Source organism: Dermacentor andersoni, chromosome 6 (assembly GCF_023375885.2).
Source record: "Dermacentor andersoni chromosome 6, qqDerAnde1_hic_scaffold, whole genome shotgun sequence".
Taxonomy (NCBI): Eukaryota; Metazoa; Arthropoda; class Arachnida; order Ixodida; family Ixodidae; genus Dermacentor; species Dermacentor andersoni.
Genome location: NC_092819.1, coordinates 19,368,435 through 19,393,948, shown reverse-complemented (window position 1 = coordinate 19,393,948; position 25,514 = coordinate 19,368,435). Strand labels below are relative to the sequence as shown.

The 25,514-nt window shown below is 43.7% G+C and overlaps 2 protein-coding genes across 2 annotated transcripts; both read right to left on the bottom strand.

Moving 5' to 3' along the window:
* Positions 1–4,041: 4,041 nt before the first annotated feature.
* Positions 4,042–25,297, bottom strand: LOC126521314 (ribosomal oxygenase 2-like). The gene is made up of 9 exons (XM_050169977.3): positions 24,782–25,297; positions 16,973–17,336; positions 15,963–16,082; positions 14,941–15,072; positions 13,817–13,923; positions 10,605–10,725; positions 8,491–8,794; positions 8,335–8,420; positions 4,042–4,247 (listed from the first exon to the last, which is right to left on the bottom strand). Exons 1-9 carry the CDS (start codon positions 24,847–24,849, stop codon positions 4,071–4,073), a joined length of 1,479 nt encoding a protein of 492 aa, XP_050025934.1. The 5' UTR covers positions 24,850–25,297; the 3' UTR covers positions 4,042–4,070.
* Arr2 (arrestin 2) lies at positions 23,114–24,770 on the bottom strand. The gene has a single exon (XM_050169978.2). The coding sequence runs from the start codon at positions 24,488–24,490 to the stop codon at positions 23,291–23,293; it is 1,200 nt and encodes a 399-aa protein (XP_050025935.1). The 5' UTR covers positions 24,491–24,770; the 3' UTR covers positions 23,114–23,290.
* Positions 25,298–25,514: the final 217 nt, after the last annotated feature.

Genomic DNA, 25,514 nt, shown 5'->3' with positions numbered 1-25,514 from the left:
AATAACATATTACCATGAAATTAATGGCAGTATAATTTTTAAGAACACTTTATAAATCCAAACTGATTCAGCGTTTCTTTTTAATGTTCTTTTATAAGAGTTCCATCTCTGTTCATTTCACCTCCATCGAAATGCGGCCACCGTGGCCAAAATCAAACCCGCAACGTCAGCTGCCACAAGCCACAGCCATAGCACACATCGTCCGCACAGGTTTCACTAGAGGGCATGACGGCATGACGACGGTGTAACGACGACGACAGCACGACCAAGAGGGCATGACGGCACCTGACAACAGTGGAATGACAATTAACAAAATAACGAAGTATGAAAACACTCAATGGATTCTTGAGGTAGGCAGAACGACGGATGCAAAGGCTGATCGAAAAGATTCTGCTACATGTAGGAGAGAAGATACTACCGTGTTACTACATTGTGCTTAGCAAAACACATCATATGAGCCACCACGGCAGCTGGTGGAAGCAGTAAAGCAGAGGCGAGAGGGAAAAGTTTATATTGTACGTTTTTAACATTGTGAAACCGCACAGTGGGTTATCGTAGCGTTCCGGTTCAATGCCGGTTCAAGCAAAAATAATGTAAAGTGTATGTCGGAAGTCCGAAATATGCGTCAACGATTGCCTTAGGGAACATCATGCATTGTTAAAGCCACAAGATCTTCACATCTTGCTGACAATTGTAGAAACCAAGTTTGCTACCCTCTTTTCAAAGAAACAGATTATGTCCGGGTGTCAAGATCGACTAACTCGTGAGCTCGTTGAATCATACCATATCAAAAAGAGGGGGAAGCGTACATCAAACAAGCCACAATCATCAAGTTTGCACGATAGGGAGTTCACCCAGGGTTCGCCAACCTTAATAATAGGCACCTCACTGTGTTTACATTTTTATTGTAATTTTAATTATAGGGTTTTACCTACCATAACCCCGATCTCATTATGAGGCTCGTCGTAGTGGGAGACTCCAGAAATTTGGACCACCTGGGGTTCTTTAATGTGCACCTAAATCTATGTACAAGGGTGTTCTCGCATTTTGCCCTCATCAAAATGCAGCTGCATTGGCCGGGATTCGATCCCGCGACCTCGTGCTCAGCAGCCCAACACCATAGCCACTAAGGAGCCACGGTGCGTTTGAGGAAAATACCGTAGTGGAGGGCTCGCATAAATTGAAGTACAGAAGCATTTTTACAGCAAAGCTGTAAACCTCTTTCCCCAATGTATTTGTTGTGTCCGTGGGCAAAAACTCAATCGCATCGGGCGGCACGTGCGGTTGGGTTCCTTGCAGCACCACCAGATGCCGCTTGCCTCAGCGCATCCATGGCGCCGGCCGTGCACGGGAAAAAAGAACCGGAAAGCTCGCCTTCGCACGTAGCGTTCGGTGCAAGCGTTTCCCGGTAAAGATTACGCTTGCATAAGCTGCAGTAGCCAGGAAGCGGCAACTGTGGCATACGAAGCAGGGAGTGACGTAACTACACTTTCGTATGTAAAAGAATAACCCACCTAGCAAATGATTTCATTTGTGTTCTGATAGCGCTATGGAAAGGCCACGCATAGTTAGGACTAGCGGGAACACGATGATCGGCGATGAGAACAGCAACATCAATATGCACAACGGCATCGTGCTCAGGCTAGGTAGGACACAGTGGTTACTGACCAAAGCAAGCCACGCACAGTTAGGATGCCTGAAGAACAGCACGATGAGCGACGAAACGAACAGCAACGTCAATATGCACAACAGCTCAGGCCTTGGCAGGACGCAGTTCAAGGCTATGTCGCACTAATCTATCGGATCAGCTGATACCACAGCTTCACTGACCAACCACCTTCACATCGTGGATTGGAGCCCATTTTAGTTTTTGCATTTTGTCTTCATCAAAATGTAGCAGCCGTGGTCGGAAATAATACCTGCGAGCACTATAACAGTAGTGCAGCAGTGGTAAACGAAGGTAATGCTGTTTGTTGTGCCCTTCTACATAACATTTAGAACATAATCTCACTTGAATGTGGATCACAAGCGTTGCATTGTGCTGGGGGAGTCCAACAAACAATCGGCAGAGCAGAAATGACAGGCGAGAAAAACCCTCGAACACAGAGGCGGTCCATTTCAATAGTTATCGCACCGGGGTGCGGTTTCATCCACTCGTCATCGCCGCTCGGTGCAATTTGTCGAGAATACCATGAGTCACACAGTTATGGCGCGATATGGCCTCAGGGTTGTTCCTATGCTAGCACCGCCTTAAGGCGTGGATAACTCAGGCACGATAACTTGTCTCTGCAGGACGTCGGCGTACATGGTCAGACTGCGCACTAGCCGATACGCTTCACATGATTGTCCCGAAAAAGGCTTCCCGTTCAGATTCAGAGCATGCCACTGGGATGGGTGTACACGATCACTTGGACACACTTTCGTTCATGGGATCACACTTGCGATTTTTTAGCATGTCTTTGTCGCGCAACTATTATTTGAATGTACAGTAAAACCTCGATATAACGAAGTAGGTAAAATCGGCAAGTTGCTTCAATATATTTAAACTTCGTTGAATTGAAATTCGTTCTTTTATGCAAATAAGTACAGTCAATTTTTCTTACACAGAAAGGGCCCGCAGAATTTTCCGAATTGTCGGCTAAAGGCGAAGCACCGATTGCGATAGCAAATTAGTAGATAGCTGTACGATGTAAGGAGAGTAGTTTTATCGGCCGTATATACTTGTAAACATTCGCTTACTAACTAAATTAACAATGATAGAACATGTAAGCGTGACTCAAAGAGGAGGTAGAAAGAAACAGACACACAGAGTCATGAAAACGCTGGAGTTGGGAATCGAGGCAGCAGCCGCGAGCCACTTGACCTCCGTGCATCCGTCGCTTCAACGAAACCTCGAAAGCACAGCGCATACGAAGCTACCGGCACTACGCGCACTCTGCAAACATCGCAGATTGCTTTGAAAACGAGGCCCGCGCGGGCGCGCACTTTGGCCATGTCGCAGATTGCTTTCAAGACACACGAGCTTGGCAACGCGTCCCTACGACGTCCGCCAAAGGCATCTATTACGGCGTCCGCGATTCGCATGACCAACGCCGTAGTAGACACCGCGGATGTCTCCACTCTGTATGGAGCGGCGGGTGAGGAGGATATCGAGACACCCTGGCAGCCGCCGGAGAAGAACGCTCCTCCTCCTTCGCCTGACCCCCCCCCCCCTTGCCTCTCGCGCCACAGGAGGGTGCGCACATCCAGGCCGCGAGATTGAACCGCGTTCGCCGACTCACCCTCACACGCTTTCACTCATACTACGCTCTGCCTCCTTCCCTTTGCTCGCGCGCGAAGCCGGCACTCGCGAAGACACCATCTTTCTTGTCTCGCCCTCGCACACTTTCTTTCGCACCTAAAGCACGAAGTGCGCGGGGCGCGATAGGATATTATTGCACATGGACTTTATACCGAACATGATGCGGCTCCACTTCGGCGATCGCTCTTGTGCCAAGCGCGATTTGAAAGGTGCGCCTGCAAGCAGTCGCTTGTAATTCAATCATTCGACCATCTGCGTCCGCGGACAAATTTATTGTCTCGGCTTTCCTTGGCGGCGGAAGCGAAATTTCGTTATATTGAAATTGCATACAAACACACTTCGTTATATGGAGGTTCTAAATACATGGTGTTCTATAGACAAGAGGTCATGGAAAGTTAATTACTTCGCTATATCGATAATTTCGTAATATTGAAGTTCGTTATATCGAGTTTTAACTGTACTTCGGTTAGCTGGCACTGTTGTACAAAATGAACAATAAATGCCCGTTTTGTGTGTTTGTGCACTACTGTGTGCAGTGTCCTTTGTTAACGGGCGCTTGAGACTAACAATAAGCAGGGCATAAGGTGTCCAACAGCTTGTTTGTTTCGGGTTTCAGTAAGCACAGCACAACTGCAACAATGCAGTTCATTTCTGAAATATGTAGTAGGTTTCACTGGATTAGATGTGAACACTAAAGTAACAGTGTCAATAGATGCGAGATTGGTAATACACATGCATAATTTAGCAATAACATAACATGTTTATTATTCTAAGTTCCTGATGCCTCAACATCTAGCAAATATAGAGACCACAGTGTTGTGACCAGCAGAAGTTTGTCTTCATCAGATGGTAAGCTGAGGTCTCCACAGCGTACAAAATCGTTGCTGCCACACAATTGTTTAATGGCATCGAGAAAGTGGGGAGGAAACTTTGCAATCTCGAGGTCCTGCATAAAGGCACAAGTATTACATCAATGGAACACACAGCCAGCACTAGTTGGTAGTACACATATATCAACTTCCACAGCTTCTTTATATTACGAGGATGACAAGTCGTTTTGTAGCCTGGCTTGCTATCGTGGACACCGATGGTGAATTCACAACTGCTCCATTGCTGCCTTGTTGCTGACATCTCTTACTGGCTTGAAAGAATGCCGATTATACTTAGATAAAATCATGAACGAAATAAAACATCTGCAAATATGCTGTATGTGTTCGGAATACTATTTTTTTTCCACAGCACAGATGACACATTGACACGAAAGAAATGCACAACACACATACTGCTAAAACACAAGACACGTAATTTCATGCAATAACAAGAGTCATGTTATCATTTTATGTCTATTATCCTTGTACCCATAGGTGCTCAAAGGTACTATGCAAGATTGCAGCAAATCAATTTTTATTTTTGCAGTAACTTAATATTTACACAGAAAAAGGAATTATAGTAGCTACTTGAAAGGTGTCTTGGCTTTGAAAAATAAATCTGTGAGGGTAGCAAGTTCTTGAAGTGCCTAAAATGGCTATAAAGACCATGTGTTAATAGCACAAATTAATCGAGCTCACAAAAGATTGTGCTGACCTTCATGAACAACATTTGAAGAGGCCCAAATGTAATTGGTAATTCAGAGCTATCAAAAACATCATGACCGCATATACAGACATCTGCTGAAACAATAGTATTGTTCCCCTCCCCCTTTTAATTTCCTTTCCTTGCTTAACAAACTAATTTTTTTTGTAAATTGCATAAATCAAATGTGTTATGGCAGTAACAATTGCTTTAAAGATGGCTAGGTTGCTACTGGGTTATGACATCTCCAAACAATCATGGGAATAAGAGTGCTATCTCTCCATACACAGTTTAAATTTAAGGAAGGGTTCCATGCAAACAGAAGCATATGTGTCTCTATATACAGTGGAACCCCGATTATATGACTTTCTCGGGAACGTAAGGAAGTGTCGTAAAATGCGGGTGTCGTAAAATCCGAACGTAAATTATGCCTATAAAAATACTACTTATTTCGTGCAACGGATTTACGAGAAACTTCATTGTAAACTACTAACATACTCTGCAGGGCTTGGAAACACAAATTACCAATAAAGTAAATGCGATAAGAATTAATGCTGCAGTACAGTTACCAATCATGCTTTATTCAAACGAACCTTTACGGCACTCTACTGCCCACTGCCGCAATTTCCGCCAACCGGCGCGAACTTTAAAAAAGTCGGTAAGTTTCTTTTGGACCTTGTTTGATCCGTGAACCAAGAGCTTTCGCTCGAGTTGGGCAACGTCCAAAGGAGGTCCTCTGTGGTGTCGCGTGAACAGATGAAGTTCTGGATGCCGTCTATGTGCCATAGCACCTCAGCGAATGTGGTAGGCACAGGCATGGCATCTGTGGCGTCCTCGTTGTCCTCGTCTGATGTCACAGCGGTGTCGGCACTAGGTGAAGCCTCCTCGATGGCATCATCCAGCGGCACCTCGCTGCAGATCGCAACATTGTCGGCCTCCATGTACTCGGCGAAGGTCGTGGTGAGGTTTAAACCCACGAAATCATCGTCGGCGAAGCCTGCACCGGTCTCGAGCGGCATCGAGGCTGTTGCGTCCCCAGCAGAGGAGGCAGTCTCTCATTTAAAGCCACTGTGCTTGAACGAGTTAGCGATTGTGCTTCGCGACACTGTGTTCCACAAATTGGCAATAAAATGCATGGCATCAAGCACAGTGATCTTTTTTTCCGACTCGCTGCACTCCATAGCCGCCAGACGACACTGCACTAACCACTTCCGGTACCCTTGCTTGACGCACTTAATGATGCCGGCATCCAGCAGCTGCAGCCGGCTTGTGCAGTTGGGCAGAAAAAAAACAACCTTTATGTTCCTCAGGCTGGACGTATCGGGTGGGTAGCAAGGTGTCCACGAAAAGCAATATTTTCCACACCTTAGCACCCATTTTGTTATCCAGTTGTTGCTAAAAATTGCTGAAGAGCGAAGGCGTCATCCACGCCTTTTTGTTGAAGTTGTAGCTGCACGGCAGTGTCTTCAAGTTCTTAAAGCACTGTGGCTTTGCAAACTTTCTAACAACGAGCACGGGCAGCCTCTCGGAGCCATCTTCAATAGCACAGAATAGTGCCGTCACACACTCTTTACTATGCTTGCCACCATGACAGCTGTCACCCTTAAACACAAGGGTTTGCTTGGGCTGCATATGGTAAAAAATACTGCTCTTATCGGCGTTGAAAACATTGCAGGGCTTGTATGCAGCAATCATCTCCGGCAGTGACTCCATCCACTCGTTCACCGTTGAAACGTCCACGGAAGTGCTTTCTCCGCAGGAGTGGCTGTACACAATCCTGTTTTGTTTTTTAAAGTGATCCAGCCACCCGTTCGATGCCTGAAAGTTGTTGATGCCCAGACACAATGCCACAAGGTCCGCCGTTTCTTTTAGAATGGCGCCGTCAATGATGATCGCAGAGCTCAGTGCTTGATGCAGCCACTTGACGAGAACTTTTTCTAACTTCTCATGCTGTCCTTCTTTTGCCGCTTTCCGCTTGAGCCCAAACTTGTTGGCATTCTGCAATATCACCGCTTTGTTTGCCAGGATCGTCTTAAGCGAGGATTCGGGTATCTTAAGGTCCCGGGCAATGCTGGCTTTCATGGCTCCATGCCGCTCTTCCGCTTCCTTGATAATATTCAGCTTATCGCCGAGCGACAAAACTGTCTGCTTTCGGGACATCGTGCGTTGCGTTGCTCCAGACAACTCAAAACCTCCGCTGAATGCTGGTCGCTAGGACTACGACTAAGAACATGTGCGATAAACCTAGGCTTCTCCGTGCTACCTTGTTGGCTATCTGCTGCTCTGAAACTGGAAGGAGAGAAACGCTTCCCCAACACAACGAGAGGCGACGCCGCCGAGAAGAGAGGGAGAAAGTGATTGTGGAGAAGAAAAGGCGCTATTTCAGCACAGCGGGTGTCGCGGGCGGCTGCTGATAGGGGAGAGAGAAACGAACGATGAGACGAGGCAAGGAAGAAAGCTGCGCCGGAGCGAACTGGTCGAGCGGTGTAAAGCGCTCTGCATGCGGATAGACGGAGCGAGGAAAGAGATCCACGGCACTTTTCTTTCGTCCGCCGTTCCACCCTGCGCTTTACGAGGGTCATCGTATAACGCAGGTCAGGCATAAAATTGCGTCGGATAACCAGGGTTTTTAATGCATTGCCTCTATAGGGACTTCGTCGGGACTTCGCTAATCGGTCATAAAACACGGGTCGTCTCAAAACCTGGAGACATATAACCGAGGTTCCACTGTATTACTTGTCCTGGTTGTTGATATATTTTATCACACATAATAAATAATTTACCCATTTCTTACTTTCACCACATTAGAAAACTTTAGGAACACTGAGAAAGAACCAAATATCCATGAGAGGCTAACTTTTATACTGTTTTGAAGCTTCCTAGTGGCCTCAAAAGCAAGGCCTCAAAATAAAGAAGAAAGTGTGCACTCAACCTTGCCTCACCTGATCAGAGCAAGAAGTACACACAGGCAAACCTCGTCACGTAGAGGTCATGCCCAACACAAAAATGCTTTTGCTATGTCTAAAATTTGTTATAAGCATACCTGTTGATATCGGAGGGAAGAAAAATTGCCTATTTTATATTTATTTAGTCATATAATATATTTATTTAGTCATATTTGATAACTTGGTATACCCATGTTTGTTATATCAAGATTCAACTTACACAGGAATGCTTTCAGCAAAAGCTGGCTTATTAAACAAACAACTAGTATTGATAGTTTTCAAAACAGTGCACCCACGACTTTCAGGTTTGCACCCTAATATTGCTTAGTCAAGGATTGGTAAAATAATTTAAATTAATTAAAAGTACAATAAAAATGATTATGACAAACAGAGGGCAGCACCACAGCTGCCTCTAGCTATGGAAAGCTCTTGATTACTTGTCAAGCCATGTGGGTATTCAGTTGGATCAATACGTGTGTCTGAAACAACCCTTTCAACATATCAAGAGCTTCTTACCTCCTCCTCGTCATCTTCGGTAGCAGAAACCATGTGTTTTTCCCTGTCATTGAACACTGATGTAACCAGCAGAACTAGCTTATTACCTGGCGGGCGAAACAACAGAACCTAATATAGTAAGCAAAAAAGGCCTAGGTACTACTGTGACAGCCTCACCATAATTTTGCTGCAGTGGTTGTTCAGCAAGTGAATACGAAGACTTATTGGCAGCATCATTCTCTTCACTCAAGTCTCCGTCCACCACATATGTCACATGGCTTGGATACCGAAACCTGATGCGATCATTCAGACCCGGTGCTTCTCCATCTGGTGTTGTCTCTAAAATGGCCTGGCAGTCCACACCAAAAGGAGGCAGCCGTGTTCGCATGAAGTCGTGGACAAGTTCTTCAGCCATGGGCATTGGACTATCGGTGCTCTTAACATAATTCAAAACGGCCTCAAGAGAAGTCTCCACGTCAGCCTTAAAGGAGAAGTGTAGAATGTACAAACTACATTATCAGCATTACCCAAGGCAATAGTGGGCACAACAATGCTCCACTTCAAGGAATCCCTCAATTAACCAATAAAAATGGGCCTCAGCACTACATCCAGCTCGGAACTCATTCACTGTGGCAGCAGCTGGCATTTACAAAGCACACGGTCATCATCTTAATTAAGAACAACTTCTTTGGAATGCGCATGTCATCCTTATCAGTTATCTGTGGTCATGCATACAGTGGTGGGAAATCTGCGCCAATTGCGCGAATCTATGCCGAATGGAATTTGCTGCGCCCTACTGCTCCTAAAGGGTGTTTCTTGCTTAAATTGTATGATTGCTGCACCAAATGTATGCTAAAGCGAACATATGCTGAAAAATGCACAGAGTGCATGCTAAAAATTGCAGAGCTGCTAATTGTGCATGGCATGAGATGAAAAATTTCAGTGACATTCAGGGAGGGCAAGCTGTGTTGAAGCAAGTGAGGAAGAAAATGGCAGATAGTGTGAAACAGCCAGAGTTGGTGAATAAGGCAAAGAAAAAAACAGGGCAGTGCACACTGAAGTGTACATTCTGTACGAATATGCTTGTGTTAAAATTCAAGCAAATTACGAGTTCATATTTTCTTGATCTTATGCTTTGTGAATGCTTACTGATGTTCTTTTTGTGCTGTGTTGGTAAAAAAAGGGCAAAGCAGCAATATATCCTGGGCTCTCTCTTTTTTTTTGTAAGCGCATGTTCTTGCGAACATGCTCATGCTGCAGGCAGCTTGTTCCTACACTCTTAAAGATGTTTACATCCTTTGGGGCTTATCTTGTCCCACAACAAAAATCATCACCTGCCTTGCTTGCGTTTCCTTGCTTGAAAACTTGGCGTTCACTACTTTCCTGTCAAGAATACTGCGTCATGCTGATAATGCGCAAGCCATTCATGACTTGCACATTCATCACGCAGCGCAGCATTAAAAGAAAGGAAATGTGTTAAAGGAAATGGGGGCAAGACAGATGAAGGTTATCATTGCGGGACAAGATATGGCCCAAAGGGTGTAAATTTTTTAAAAAGAGTTTATGTACAATATAACACAATTTCTGTTAATTTCCTAATATACACTGATCTGTGTTAAACTAATAGAATAAGTTTGAATAAGTTAATAGAATAAGACTAATATAATTTTTTTAATGTGTTCTGCTCTTTCTTTAGGATAATACAGAATTACACTTTTGTTGAAAGTGGGCTCCTTCTGTGATGTTTATAGTATTAGGGCAATCTTTTTTTTTCTGTTACAAACTGTGCTAACATTCTTACTGAAGAGGTCGAGGCTTGAATTTTGCTTGCCTATGAAAATAATATATTCTTGTACTTATATTGTTCATGGTTTTTATGAAAATCATATAAACTAGCGAGGACATTACATTAAATTTCGTACATCTGGTATGTGCTTTTGCGAAAACTCTACACCTGCTCCAAAACACTGAAGACCATTCCCACCACTGTGCATACCCTTGCATTCATTTTTTACTAAAAAAATAAAAGGCATCATTGTTATAGAATTTCAATTCGAAGACGTCAGTTTCAAGTTTAAGATGGGATTATGATCAATATTTAAGCTTATTGAACAAGTGAGGGCCATTTGCTCAATTTGACTTGGGAGTGTCAACCTAAGTGTTCCTTTTCCTTGACAAGGCTGGCATTAACGTAGTAGCAGCGAGTACTAACACGCTGAACAGTGTGAATTTTTCCATTTCAAGAAAGAGAGGTTGACAACAATCCATGTGAGTGCATGTGGTTATGTTACCTTGGCTAGCCTTGAATGCGGAAGAAACTGCATAGGAAGGCCTTTTCTCAGTTGCAGGCAGGAGTCTTGAGCAGCATCAACTAAATCCAGTACAAGATTCTTAAGACAGTCGCCTACTGTGCTGTATAAAAAATGAGAAACAAAACCGCTGAGAGTTTACACAATGACCTGCAAATGGACACTCAGCCACACACACAGCTTAGGAACAGGAACCAGACACAAGTACATTTGGACATAGTAGAAGGTAATTCTCACTGTAAAAAATGCAAAAAAGGAATTTTAAATAAAGCTGGATTACTAAGTTACGTTTCTGAAATACCAAAAATGTCACTCTCCTATGAGCAGAGCATAGGTAATTCAGAGAAGGTACGAAACTGGAGGACAGGCCCGAAGTACCTGTCAGAATACTTTGAAGACTGTAACGTCACACGAACACACTAGCATAGTATTTCAGGTGGTGCAACATTCAGTAAAAGAAGCTCTAGCCTGAAGGAGGCTCAAGAAAAACTGCAAGACTGCTTCAATGCTAGCTACCAAGAAAAAATTGTATTTTCTTGCTCACACTGGCACTGCCGCGACTGGCTCGGATGCGACGGAGACTCACTTCGTTATAGTAAGCCTCAATTGTATAAATGCTCTGCTGTCTTGCGTAAAGCCAAAACTGCATGGTGGCAGTGCGGCAGCGGGCAAAGGTGAACATGACTGCAGTCTCGCCATAAAGAGAGTCATCTCATGTGCAATCTGCGGTGATGCTGTGCGGCCAAATGTGCAACCCATTCCTATACAGAGAATCGACAGAATTCTTTTTTTTTCTGGGGGGTGGGGTGGTATAATAAACGTTTCACACTGCGGCATACATAGTGAGCATAAGCCAGGGGCATACTAGCCTTTACAACTGCTAACTGTAAATTACATCATTATATTCCCAAATAAATTGAGTTATCGGCGTTTTTCTCAATTTTCTCAAAACAAGCTTTTCGCTTAGCCTGCTTGTCTGTGGCAACAATATCTCAAGATCTAGGACAGCTACAGCTGTAACATTTTTGCCATGTGCAGTCAAATGCATAAAGCTTGACGTGCTGCAAGCAGATTCTTTCTTTCTTCATTTTTTTTAAATCTGATTTTGTTCTTATTCCCTAGTAGCCATACTGTAAACACTGAGCTGTAATGAGCTTCAAAATTGCCAATTGTTGTTGGATTTGAAAACTGATTCAAGAGCAGTCTACACATCAGCCTTAAAGGAGAAGTGTAGAATGCACGTGCTACATTATCAGCATTACCCAAGGCAATAGTGATAGTGGGCACAACAATAATGCTCCACTTCAAGGAATTCCTTGAACATTCCCTAAACATTCTTCTGTCCACTCAGGCATTATTATTGCTTTCTGCCCAGTATTTCTCTTGCCTATTGTCTCCACTAACAAAAGTAATGTACCTTTAATAATTAGTTAATAAGTAATTCCACAGTTATTTATCCTATCAAAAGTAATTGCATTTTTGAAATCAGCTCAGAAAGTTGAATAAAGCTGTCATTTAATTGAATTTGGTCTAAAAACAAGACAGCTCTATACACCATGCCCCCTCTTACAAAAGAGTTCAGGAAAATAGAAGGTTGTTGATCTAACAGCCGCATAAAACCACTTCTATTGCATGGGGGCAGTGATTAGATACGACATCAATATGTGAAAGCTAACAATATTTGAGCTCAGAAAAACATGCAATGTACGTCTTCCTAAAAAGAACTAAAGTGCACATCTAATAATACACCCACAATTGAATTGCTGTGATTTTTGTAATTCTTTCTGCAAGGCAGCCCAGGGGCGCTATAACGTAAAACTATTCCAAACTTTTCTATTCCAATTCTGATATCAGCCCTCTGCGATTGGCCAAAACTTTTTTGGACCACCCCCACTTCACCTGTCTGTCACGCGACATCACGAAAACCGCGATACCTACCCATCTGATATGATGTGTACACACTGATTATGCATGATTTGACCGAAAAAAGAAAAACAATTATTTCTGATTCGACGCCTTTTCTCCATTAGCCCCCGGCTATTGGTCAAAAGTTTTTGGGCTGCACCCACTTCACCTGCCTGTCACGCAACGTCACAAAACCGCGAAAACTCACCGCGTCAAAGTGACGTGTGCGCATTAAAGATGCATTAATATGCCGAACAAAACTGAATTTTCTTCTGAATAGCCGCAGGCTGCCCCATTCCAAGAGGAATAAAATATGGCTGCCGCCGATTGCTCAGGCGCTGGCTACTCGTACCAGCCGGAGAGCATGGGTTTATTTGCGTATAATAAAACTGCTTGCGCGGCCGTGTAACGTTTTTGAGCACTTTCGGCATGTTTACGACCTCATTCTGCCAACTCCTCTTTGCTGAGGATCCGTTTTAGCGTCATTCTTAAGCTTCCGTTGCATGCCGCCTCGATTTTCGACCAGCCACCTCAAGCTAAGTAAGGGAAAGCGGACCAATTGCAGACGCCGGCACCACCCTCTTCATCCGGTTATCGATTTTCAGTGCACTGGCTCTGCCCCATCGAATCCCTCTTCACTTGAGCATTCTCCTCGCCTCTTGTCAGCCAATTAGATACGACAAGCTGCTCAGTGTAGGCAATGTGATTCGTTTTTCAAGCAAACAAAAGTGACCTCCTATGAACGAGGAGAGCGTTTGATTGGTCTGTTCAGACAACCCTGCGGGTGACCGCCCGGTGCTTGCGTCGGTGGTTACGCAAATTCGACGTTATGAGATTGGAATAAAAACGTATTGGAATAGTCTTACGTTATAGGGCCCCAGCTTCAGGAAAACAGCTATTGGCTACTTTGGTGTCGTTTTTTGGTGCCCTTTCTATACAAAAAGCTACAGTAAATGTGCACATAAAGGCGCAGTAAATTTGAGCTGGAAAGACAAAGAGGATCCCGGGCAGGTGAGTGCACAGTCTTTGGAACATACCCAACATTTCACAACTAACTGGAGGTAAAAACCTGGATTCTGAAGCTACTTAGGAACAGACCTTATAAAAGCAGCAGTGTCAGTGCTATAAAACTGCCTAATTCTTGCTATCAACTATAGTAAAGGGGATTAAAAAACATGAGAGGCAATGGTAGTATTGGGTCATGCAATGGCAGCAGGCAACACTGACGTGGATTCACGTGGCAAGTGCACACTTTGTTATGTTACATAAGGAAGCCTGAAAGTACTTACTGATTCTGGTAAGTACTTATGGTGATATGTGTAGAGTGAGTGCCTGAAGACTCAGGTGTCAAAGCCTGGTGGATGGTTCCACGTGGCATGTACAGCAAGTCTCCAGGCTATGAAAACAATCACAAGTAAGACTGTAGATACAATTACCTGCCGTAACAGCTGCCTATTAAGTGCATAAGTGCTGCTGCTCAGCTCAGCTTTTCTGAAGAGCATTATTTAAAAAATAAAATAAGATTAATAAAAGCAAAGATGAGCTTAGCTCCTTTGCCCCTGTGAGAGAACCTGATGGGCAACACTATAACTTAACCAAAGCTATCTAATACCCAGTGAAAGTCAAAAGGAACCCACAGAAAATCTATATCAACGCAGCACAAGTATTTCGTTCACCAAATGGCAGACTAATAGAAAACTTTGACCTCAAGTATTGTTGGTTTGAATCAATCACACAGCATTAGCCCAGCTTATGTAAAAGAGATAATAATAATAATAATAATAATAATAATAATAATAATAATAATAATAATAGATTACTTTTACCAATGTGATGGGGGAGGTCGGGGAAAAAGAAGGTGGATTAACAGCTTGACTAGCCCCGTGCTCCCCAAAAGAAATAATGAATGAATGCTAACTGAGTAGCTATCACCCAAATTAACACAGTGACATTATGCATGTGGTTGAGTACACGTGAATCGGACCATGAGGGCTGTGATTCCACTATGCATAAAGTCACATCATGCCACAATTCTATAAAATTATGTGGATACATGTAAGCACCACTTTGAACAACCATATAACCATGGCATGGATAATATACACATCCATATACTACACTTAATGAACAACAGTTTACTTTTACAGCCAACAAAGGGATGACTAGCAAAAGAAAATGAAATATTTTTGTACTCAAGGTTGGCTAAGTTAATCTGAAGAGAAAATAGATATATCAACATAAAGGTAACAATGACAGGTTCTCATTCCACAAGGCATCAGGTAGGCCTGAGCAGATGTAGAAAAACTACATTGAGGATTATCATAACACGAAGAAGCTGAAAAAGCATTTTCCATGTACAAATGGGATATACTTTAGCTGACAAGGAAAAAAAGAGAAGCAGCTGCCTACTAACCTTTAATGTAAACTCATGAGTTGGCTGGCCAATTTCATCAATACTGAAATCCTTGCTGTAGGAGCGAGGCAACTTTACAGGTGGCTTGTAAAGCCTCCAGCATTTTTCACCTTCCAATTGGACAATAAATACCTGCAAGGAATTCAATTAGTGAAACTACATATATATATATATGCTGCAGCAACAGGCAAGTAGCAATAAACTTTAATGCATATAAAATTTTAAGAGTGATAATTAGGTACGCCTCCAAGATATTAAAGAAAGACCACTATTTTTCCTGAAAAACATGCTGCCAAATGTTCTTTTTTTTTCAAATTTTATCTTTTTCAGAGATTTACTTTCCATGAATCAATAAAAGAAATATTTTTCAGTGGTCCAACAAACTACTGAGCCAATATGTCACAATGTTGTAACCTGAAACTTCAAGTGAAAAAACAAAAACTGGAGATCACCTGACAAAAAACGTATGCAACAATTCTTTTCTATTCCAGTCTTTTATTTCTGACCCAGTTTCTTGACTTCTATATTTAAAACAATATGTAAAATGCATAAAGGCAAGACTAATTTTCATACTGGTTCTTGAGGAAACCACATTTTTTTTTTTTTTATACAGGCTTGAAAGTGAATCCTCAGTCCTCAAACTAAAATACTCAACTAAAAATGTGATTTACTACACCTTATAGAGCTGAGAGAACAGACAATACGCTTGGTGCAATATCACTGTTCTTACCATGTCAAGTACAAGAACATTTAAATAAAGATTTTTTTATTTCGTGCACGCTTGCTCAATGTTAGATAATAAATTTGTAAATACATGCTATGGGAAGAACATGAAAACAGCTGCACAGCTTGCTCGTGAATTCTACTGTGCTGTTCAATGTTATGTGCCACCATCTTACATGTTTAAGACTATGGTGAGCCTTGTGGAAGCAATGAACCCACAATTTCTTACCAACTATTCCAACGAATTCTTCCCGAATGTTGTCATAGCATAAGTGCAAGGGCAACTGACTAAAACTTGCCTCAACATCATCATAATGAGGGGCCAAACCTTGTGCAGACGGGGGAGTGATGTAGACATTGCATCCCACTAGGCAGCCAAAGAAACACTCCAGTTTCTCTAGAACTTCCCAGAGACCATCCTGTAGAAATATGTAGCACACTCAATGTAAACATTGCAGAAGTTTCAGAGGTGAAAAGAAATAAAAATAAACAGTGATTATTATAGACCACAACAACAGCAACACAATTGAAGGCACAAACTAGTACAAGACCAATAAAAAAGGGAGAGGTTTCCCATCAGTTATGTCATTAAATCATTATGAATGCTTGCTTCATTTTCAGTTAGCACAAGCTAAAAAAAAAATATTTAAGTGTCACCAATATTTAAGCATGACAAATTTTTCAGCAGCATGAGCTTGGTTTTAGCAATGCTTTTGTAGAGTCATGTTATCTCTGAAAGTTGCACTTATCTGTCTTTCACTGGTCTACAGGTAATAAAGCAATGCAATAAAGGTTCCCGTACCACTGGTTTAGCCTGAAAGTGAACTCTGGGCCTCTGTCACGAGGTGGCATGCCGATACTTTACAAGCTCATTAATGTCAGTTTTTAAACAAGCTACTGCTGCCTGTGAAATGTGTGGTATGTACTGGAGTTAGAAGTCCTGACAATAAAAGCTGTGAGGCAATGAGTAATTTGTCAATTACCACAGGTGCATATAGAAAGGTGATGTTGGTTATGATGATGGCCAAGTGAAAAGTGATCTACAGCGGATGTAAAATAACAAGGTCACAACTGCAATTAACTTTATGAGCATCAAAAATGTATTTGATGATGCAATTAAAACCATTTCATGGTTACACATACTTCCAGCTCCTTGATGGACAGTCATTTTCATGTTTTTTTCCATGTCTAGAGTCGCATCTCAAGCTTTTCTATAAGCACTTTTATTAATTTATGTAAAGCGTAAACAAGATCTATAAAGTGTAAGCAAACAACCAAGACAAGCAAGTTAAAGAGAAAAGTATATTACCACCCATCGTTGCGGCTGGTGGATTTGCAAGGTGGCTTTGTCACCTTCAAACAACTTCTTTATCTTAGCCACCGTGGCTCGTCCTTGCCTCTCAAAGTTTGTCCTCTTCCCACCTTCATACTTGCACACAGCAATGTCCTTTGAAAAGTAGACTTGTTTTTCTTTGACCAAAGCAAAAAAATGGTCTTTCCCAAAAAGTGGAGACCAAAATTCTGCCTGGATCGGACGATTCTGAGAAACAAAGGGCTCTTTCTCCCAGTGCTTTTTCACGAATGCTTGCAGTGACAACGGTGTGAGCAGGAACTCCAGAAATTGAAGCGGTGTCTCATATTTCTGGCTCCGGACACTTATGGCACTATTGGTGCTGAAAAAAAAGAATGAAAGGCCAAAAGAAGGCAATCCAGTTGGACAAGGTTTACGTACTATATACAACAACAGAACTGCTCAAATGTTCACACGTGAGAAGAAATCCTTTGGTGGGTCAGCATTTCTTTACCAGACAATGGAGCAAGACAATCAGAATAGAAAAATCGTTACCATATACATGACTGCTCTCAGCCTTTTTATGCCTTTTCACAGTTGGAAGAGGGCACATGAATAACGAAAAAAAGAAGTGGTTCTGCTGCAGGCAGTCATGCAGGTACTTAAGTAAAAAAGAAAAAGCTTGGAAGAAAAGCTTAAAGTAAGGGTTATTTAACTAACATGCAAGTCATGGTTGGGAAGTTGCAAGTAGCACGAAAAAACGCAGACAGAGAGAGAGAGGGGCGGAAAAACAGACAAGACTGTCCTTGTTTTTCCGTGCTGCTTTTAGCTTCTCAACTGTGAATACATACCAACTCGCCCAATTTTCAGTGCTTTTGTATGCAAGTCACACATTAAGAGAGCACGTTTTTTTCTGTCACCAGTCGCAAAAGTAGGTGTGTTGATCTATACTTACATTAATTTGTGTTGATGTAAATGCAGTAGGTACTTATTGATGTCAATACAGTAGCAACAGACAGTTCTGTTCATAGGCTAGCATGGCTTGCATAGGCTGTGTATCAGTTCAACCCTTAACAACAGCAGAGGTTTCATTGTTAATGTTAACGTTAACAATGGAACTCCTATATTTCCATGACAAAAATAAAATACTAAAAAACTGCTCTAAACTTATGAGATCATCCTTTGCAATCGGAAATGACTTTTCGGCTCGGTTTCGTGAAATAAGAGGGAACCTGTGGAACGCAGGCAAAGTAAAAAAAAAACATCCGGTGACAAGGTTTCTCTGGTATAAAATTAACAATGCTTCATTCAGCTGGGATGAGAAATCAAACTGCATACGACCGGCCTTCTGCAGTTTCCACCAAAAAAATGCCGTAGGAACGCAGACCTTGTGTCTCCACAGCAATCCTTTACATATGAAATAAAATTTGCTAACATAGATGCTCACAGCATCCAACAAAAACTGAACTGGATGGAATCTTAATACTCAGCTTCTACAGTGCTACTACTGGCGGGGGATGTACAGCTACGTTCAGAAGTTCGTTCGCTTTTGCCCCGATCGTCAGCGTCAGAGATCTTCAGCCTGCCTCTCGCCAGCCATTTTGAAACCTTTACCTTGCTCAGGGGGGCGGCAGAAAGTTAGGTGGGCAGATGAGATTAAGAAGTTTGCAGGGACAACATGGCCACAATTAGCATGTGACTGGGGTAGTTGGAGAAGTATGGGAGAGGCCTTTGCCCTGCAGTGGGCGTAGCCAGGCTGATGATGATGACGACCTTGCCCTACCTGGCCATTTGGGTGCGTCGGCATCGATTTGTATGGGCCCCTTCCCCTGACATCAGCTGGAAACTGCTGGGCCATTGTGGCAGTCGACCACTTCACGCAATATGCCAAAACTGCCGCCCTCCCGGAAGCTACAGTGTGCAATGTTGCCTCCTTCCTGCTTCGTCAGTTCATCCTGCATCATGGGCCACCTCAGGAACTGCTCAGTGATCGCGGACGTGTATTCCTGTCCGAAATTGTTGAAGCCATTCTTAAGAAGTGCCATGTTGTTCATCGTACAACTATGGCGTACCATCCTCAAACCAATGGCCTTACGGATTGCTTCAACCGTACGCTCGGCGACATGCTTGCCATGCACATTGCCTCTGACCACACAAATTGGGACGTCATTCTGCCCTTCGTGACCTATGCATACAACACCGCTACTCAGAGCACCACCGGCTTTTCACCCTTTCTCTTTCTGTATGGTCGGCACCCGTCACACACCACCAACACAATTCTACCATACCGGCCAGGTACATCTTAATGTGCTCCCATTTCTGCCATGTCGAGACATGCTAAAGAGTGCCGCGATCTCGCTTGGGCCTTTACGTCCAATGACCAAGAGCACCAAAAGAGCACTCGTGGTGACATCACTTCGGCACCCACCTTCCTTCCTGGAGCGCTTGTGTAGCTCTTGGTTGTTTCTGCTACACCTGGTCTCTCTTCAAGGCTACTACCATGCACATACCCAGGACTTTTTTTCAGGGGGATGGTAACTTTTCTATGCAAATGAGGGGCGGGTCTACTTTTATACTAGTACAAATGTTAATAATTCCCACCACTCACTATAAAGGCACGTAAAACCGCAAAACAGAAATGAAATGAGGTATCTCACAAGTACGCCTGTAATATACACCTCTGCTTTACTTGGCAAACCAGGAACTATATCAAATTGACTCGCACAGGAAAGAAATGCAGAAAGGACGCAGCCAAGAACAAGTAAACAAGCAAAAGTGTAAAATGAAGATTTCTAGTAGTATTTTGCTAATGAGCTCTGGAGGAATTATAGTGAAAGATATATTTGAGGAACAGTCACAGTTCTTTTAGGTCCCTTGTTTACAGCTCTACCAAGTGCCAAAGCCCATAAAGTTTCATACAATAATTACTAGAGGGAACTCTGGCAGTAATGTCTATGGGAGCTGTAATGGGTGCGCCTGAGCCAGCATGGGAGTTATGGGAAGTACATGGATTTGCCTAAACTTCATTCTTCCGGCTTCATACGGCTTCGTGACCATGTAAACTCTTAATTTTCAACAATGTAGCGGGCAGTAAACTATTAAATAAACATTATTAAAATTCTCCGACCGCAGAATTCGAACACAAGACCTCAAACACAGACGCCCGATACTCAAACCATTACGCCACGGTCACATGCATCAGGAAATGACATATAACACCCTTATGAATTTATCACAGGCATGCCAGTACCTTGAGACGCTAGGGGCTTTTCGATTTGGCCACCTCAACAGGTTGAACTGCTGCAATTAGCAGCGATTGTTTGTGTTCGCAGCATCTTCTGCACTTAGAAAAGCATACAATGCTCTGAAATTTACAACAATGAATGCATACAAAGTGCAATAAATAAATCCACAAGCACGAAGATCAGACTAATTCATGTACTTCCCATCAACAATTGAAGCGCCAGAGTTCCCTTCAGTACCCTGTAGGAAAGTCTATGCCAAAACCGACTTGTATTGTTATTTGGGAAGTTGCATAATGATGCGTGCTCGCCAGTTTCGTACAACTGTGTAGCATGCTGTGGTTCTAGACGTACTGTGCCCACCGTGGAAGGTTAGAAAAACACCCACATAAGCACAGCAGAGAAGTGCCTACATCGGGCAGCTCGACTGATAACTGTAAAAGCGCCATTCAAAACACACGGAATCATCCTCCACTTCCGGCTGCATTTTCTCTACTTCCTTTTTAAATAAAAAGATCATCCATAAATATTTTCACAAACAACAGCTAAATATGTTAATTCTTGCTTTTGCTTCCTGTTTGGCTGTTGCCTCGGCTCTTTCCCTTAGCAGATCACTTAATTCTTCAATTTCTTGCGACTCTTGTTTCCCATTGCCACTTTTGCACGAAAAGTACTCTACAATTAGGGGAAAACCAGACGAGGTAATGGGTGACATTCATATTGCTTATGGCTTCAACGGTTATTGCAGGGTTTGAATCAAATTTTCAAATTTTAGGGATGATTGCGAAACTTAGATCGTTGAAAAAATATTAGTGGGGCCTTTCTAGTGGCAGCACCTTCAGATTTCTAAACAAACATCAAATGAGAAAGGCAAGAACCTTCCACCATTTTTAGCTGGGAGAATACAAATCTGTTTCACGCCCTCAGTTCAGTGTCCTTTCCACTGACCCAATCAGCGCTCACTTCTACGCCTCGGCCATAGTAATACTGTAACAGCAGCCCAGTGTTGACCGCCGAATAGCTGTCAAGTCTCAAGATTGATTTGGTGGCGTTTTATGAGTGGTGGCGTGGCTGGTGGGGGATGGGGTGGAAGTATGCTGCTTAATTTTGGGGGAGGGGAGGGGGGGGCTCGGTACACGCCTGGCTACTACCCAAGTATGAAGGGCCCTATCGTGTTATCGAACGCGCATCCCCCGCCAACTACGTGATCGAACCCATTGAACAGTCTTTGGACGTTCGTTGTTGTGGATGAGACATTGTCAACTTCGACCGCCTCAAGACTTGCTATGACCCACTTATTGCGACAACCTGGTAGGTTGCTGGGTGGCTCGCTTTTCGTTCCCGGGGGCAATTGTAGAGGAGGATTGGAATGGTATAGTGGGCTTTGCTCTCCAGCACTTTCTAGTGGGTTGTTCTCTTCAGCACTCTTGCTCAGGAAACGCTGCTCGTGCTGGTGGTCCGTGCCCTGAGCTAATGGTCTGTCCCAAAAGCCAGTGGCCAGTAAATGTCTTTACACCCCAAATACCAGCTTTCAAAGAATTCAAGGAGCACATTTATTTTAAAGGAGCCTTAAGTGCCCTTGAATCTCTTTCCAAATTCAAGGGTTTTCAAGGATCTCAAGGAGGCATACGAATCCTGCTCATAAAACAGTTATCTGGTCAGAAACAGAAGAAAGATAGAACGTACTAATGCCGGCTTTTGACCTGGTTTACTCTGCGATGACAAATAACAGTGGTGAAACACAGTGCAAAAGTTTCTCATAAAATAAATAATATGCTCAAGTTATGCAACACAGTATATCCTAAATATCATAGACAATTTGCTGCTTTGCAATGTGCAGCTACAGTTGCACTTAAATCGGCCGCTCAGCATTTGGGTCAGAATATAAACTTTTCCATAAACAGCCCATACACAGTAATTTTAACGAAACTCAAAGACTCTCTGCATGCTTGTGTAGCTCAAAAGCTATTCTTTATTAAAGCTGCCTTCTCCGCAGCAGGATTAGCAAAGCCCACTTCACACATAACTTATAGACAGCTTGCACACGACGTCATGGACAGTGCTTTTCACATTGATTGTTCTCCAATATGGCACCTAGGATGACGTTAGTATATCACATTTACTGCCACGGGTAACCTGCTTCCATGAAGGAAAGCTTAGTAGGGATCCCTGCACTACAGGCTGTGTTGGAGCTGCAAAAGATGCAGACAGACACAGCTGCTCATCGTGCTGGTTCACCAACATGGCGCCTAGGATGACATCAGTGTAAGTCATCTAAAGGGAGAACAGTTTGCTTACTGTAAGTATTTACATAAGTATGTAACTGTGAATGTTGCCACAACAATATTTATGTGGTCAATCGACTTCGACAAGCCTTTTCCCCTCTTAAATGAAGTGTCAATGAAAAAATTCCGTAGGAACTTTTCTAAAAGCCATTACAGAAGCTTCGGCAGGTGCTTATCCTGCACTTAGTAGTGCTTACAGGTGAAAGGAAATGGCTTTTTGAACAGTATAAAAGAGAAAAGTGCAAACATATTTTTCAATAAACTGGTACACCTATTGATAGGCTGCAAGAGGTTAAACTTGCCTGCAGTTTTCCATTCACTTTTCCAAGCTATATGGCCTTTCTTCATTCTAGTTAACTTTGGTAACAATTATGAACTTTCTGTACCTTTAGATACTGTACCTTCACATGTCTTCAAGTTTGTCGGCGGTCATTTACCTAGTGGAGCATATTTCTGATGCCACATTTCCTGCTATTCATCATCCCTTGCATCTCAGCGGCGACCTCACTATTAGCATATAGTAACCTAGTCAGCCTGTCTCACAAACAGAATGCCAGTTTCATATCTGGTGACAGGTATCTGCATTAGGTTCTAGCAGATGTCACCAACATGAAGCAGTAATGAAGAGCACATTACTTAGATCATTCTTTATTAACATGAGGTTATACTTACAAACATGTGCTACCAATAAGAAGTACCACAAAGTTCCAATTCTTGACATGCAACTAAAGGAAAGAACTGATCCATAAAAACAGCAGTGAACAAAAGCAACAAAAGGTAATCTACCTGAACAAAAATGAATTTCGTAGCTATTCCCCATCTTCACTGATTTGCCTGTGCCATTGAAAGTCCTCAAACACAAGATTGGTGCTCATCTCCCTGGTCAGCTGCTTCTTGAACTTTGATCGGTCAATGATTCTCTTTTCCTGGAGTTTTGGATAGACTTCCTCGGGCTCAGCCTTCGCAAGCTTGAAGGGAACGTCGGCAATCAAGTCCCCAGACATGGGCCCCAGGTACAGCTGCACTCTGAGGACATAGGAAATGATAATGCCGATCGCATCCTCGTGGTTCAGTGTGGAGGAAGCTAGGCAGGCGTCAGTCTCCTTTAGCAGACCATCCAACGCAATGCCTCTCCGGTCTCGATTTTCCGATGCCAACGGTAGGAGATGAAACACCTTGGAGAAGGCTGCACCAGGAAGAATCGGGCAGTTTTCGCTGCTGTCCACGGATGCCACCACCTTAGAGTAATGACCGTGCACGAGCGTCACCTCTGTGTTCTGCAGCACCAGGACCTTGATGTTTCGCACGTTCTTCTTGGAGTAATTGGAAACGGACACGTGCGCGTTGATCTTGTCGTCGTGGAAGTAGATCTCCTTGTCGAGCACGACCTCGAGTTCCACTTTGCCAGGGCTGAGGGTGAAGCCCTTGCAGACCACGGTCGTCGGCTGGCGCTCGCTCTGCGTGAGCGGCGCGTACTGCACTTTGCGGATCGCCATGTTGACGGTGCTGCGCCGGTGCGCTTTCTGCTGATCGTCTTCTGCGACGTACACACGTAGTTCGTACTCGACACCCAGCGGTTTGCCGCGGTCGCTGGGGCCAGGCTGGAGCGTTACAGACATGGGCGCATTCGCCGGGAGGCTGAAGCTGAAAGAGTACGCGCTGTTGCCCAGTTTGCGAAGCAAGCGCTGCTGGAGATCAGACACTTGGGTAACCTGGTTGCGCTCGGGCACTATCTGGTCATGGGCAAGATACAACTGTCGGTAAAAGTGCAGTCCCATCACCTCGTCCTCTTCTCGACCGTACCGGAAAGTGGTGATCACTTGGCCGAAGACTTTCCTACCCTTGAGGTAGTCGTTGTCAACCACGACAACACCTTCAACGGGATCGCAGCTCTCGCCCCGCTGCGCGAAGTCCCGCTTGCCGATGTAAACGGTGACCTTACCATTGGGCGATACTTTCTTGTACACCTTCACGGCGACGACGAGACACAGCAAGACGAAGAACGCCATTGTGGAAGTGAGTACGCAGTGACAGACGTCTGCACGCCTGTCGTGATGCGTACTGCGCCGGCGACTGCGGCAGCAACGTATTTATGCGGTCGCCGAAACACCGCAGTCGTATGACGCGCGACAAACGAGATTAAGGTGAAACCCCACGATTGCAGTGCCCGTACAGAGAAAAAGGTCTCAGTGATGTGGCTTCTTGATCCGCGAGGATCATCGTCAAGCAAACCAAATAACGTGCAACAGCTCGACTCGCTAGCGGTCGCAACTCGCTTCCAACAGATCATGTGTACTTACCAAGTGTTGGCGGCAGTCTTCTTCCTCTTGCAGAGTTTTTCGGCACCAGCCTTGCGCTTTGAACTCATCTTTCTGCTAACTATACGCAACCGAAACTACTCCGGTAAGAGGCGACAAAATTTACCAACCACCCACGTGCGCGATGCACCGGCAACACAAGCTTCGCGTGCCCTACGAGCCTTCGAGTTGCCAGACGCTCACACGTCTCCGGCCGGCGCCTGCGAAGCAACGGAGGAAGGATAACGGAGGCCACTGCACTGACCATCATATCCAAACGCCCACATTTCTCGTATTGCGATCATGCTATTGATCACAGAGGTATCCCCCAAATGGAACTCCAAGCTTCCCGTTGTCCGGAATGAGGAAATGGGACTGCGATTCTCAGCTGGAAGTTTACAAACAAAAAGAAGTCGGCACTTTTGGAGATTCGTATAATGGATGGGTGTTCGTTCTGTATGCACGAAGTCCTGTTCATCAACGCAGTTGCCACAGCTGCAGTGATTAGTCTTGATTTAAAAAAGAAATGATTTCCACGAAATCTAGTTTTTTTCCAATAGACATTTACTTAAAGAGCAATGAAATTTTAATTAACACAACCAATGAGCAACGTGTTTCTCTTTTCGTAAGTTTAACCGTAGTCTAAAGCCATCAGAAACGTACTTCAAATCAAATACGATTAAACTTCGATATAACGAAGTCGGTAAAATCGGCAGTTCGCTTCCCTATAACGAAA

Excerpts from the sequence above, each read along its gene's own strand:
- LOC126521314 (XM_050169977.3), bottom strand. The coding sequence starts at position 24,849 with ATGAGTTCAAAGCGCAAGGCTGGTGCCGAAAAACTCTGCAAGAGGAAG. Across the intron at positions 13,924-14,940 it reads CTCATGAGTTTACATTAAAG|CCTGGAGACTTGCTGTACAT; the intron begins GTTAGTAGGCAG and ends TTGTTTTCATAG. Across the intron at positions 8,795-10,604 it reads CGCATTCAAGGCTAGCCAAG|GCTGACGTGGAGACTTCTCT; the intron begins GTAACATAACCA and ends TTCTCCTTTAAG.
- Arr2 (XM_050169978.2), bottom strand. The coding sequence starts at position 24,490 with ATGGCGTTCTTCGTCTTGCTGTGTCTCGTCGTCGCCGTGAAGGTGTAC.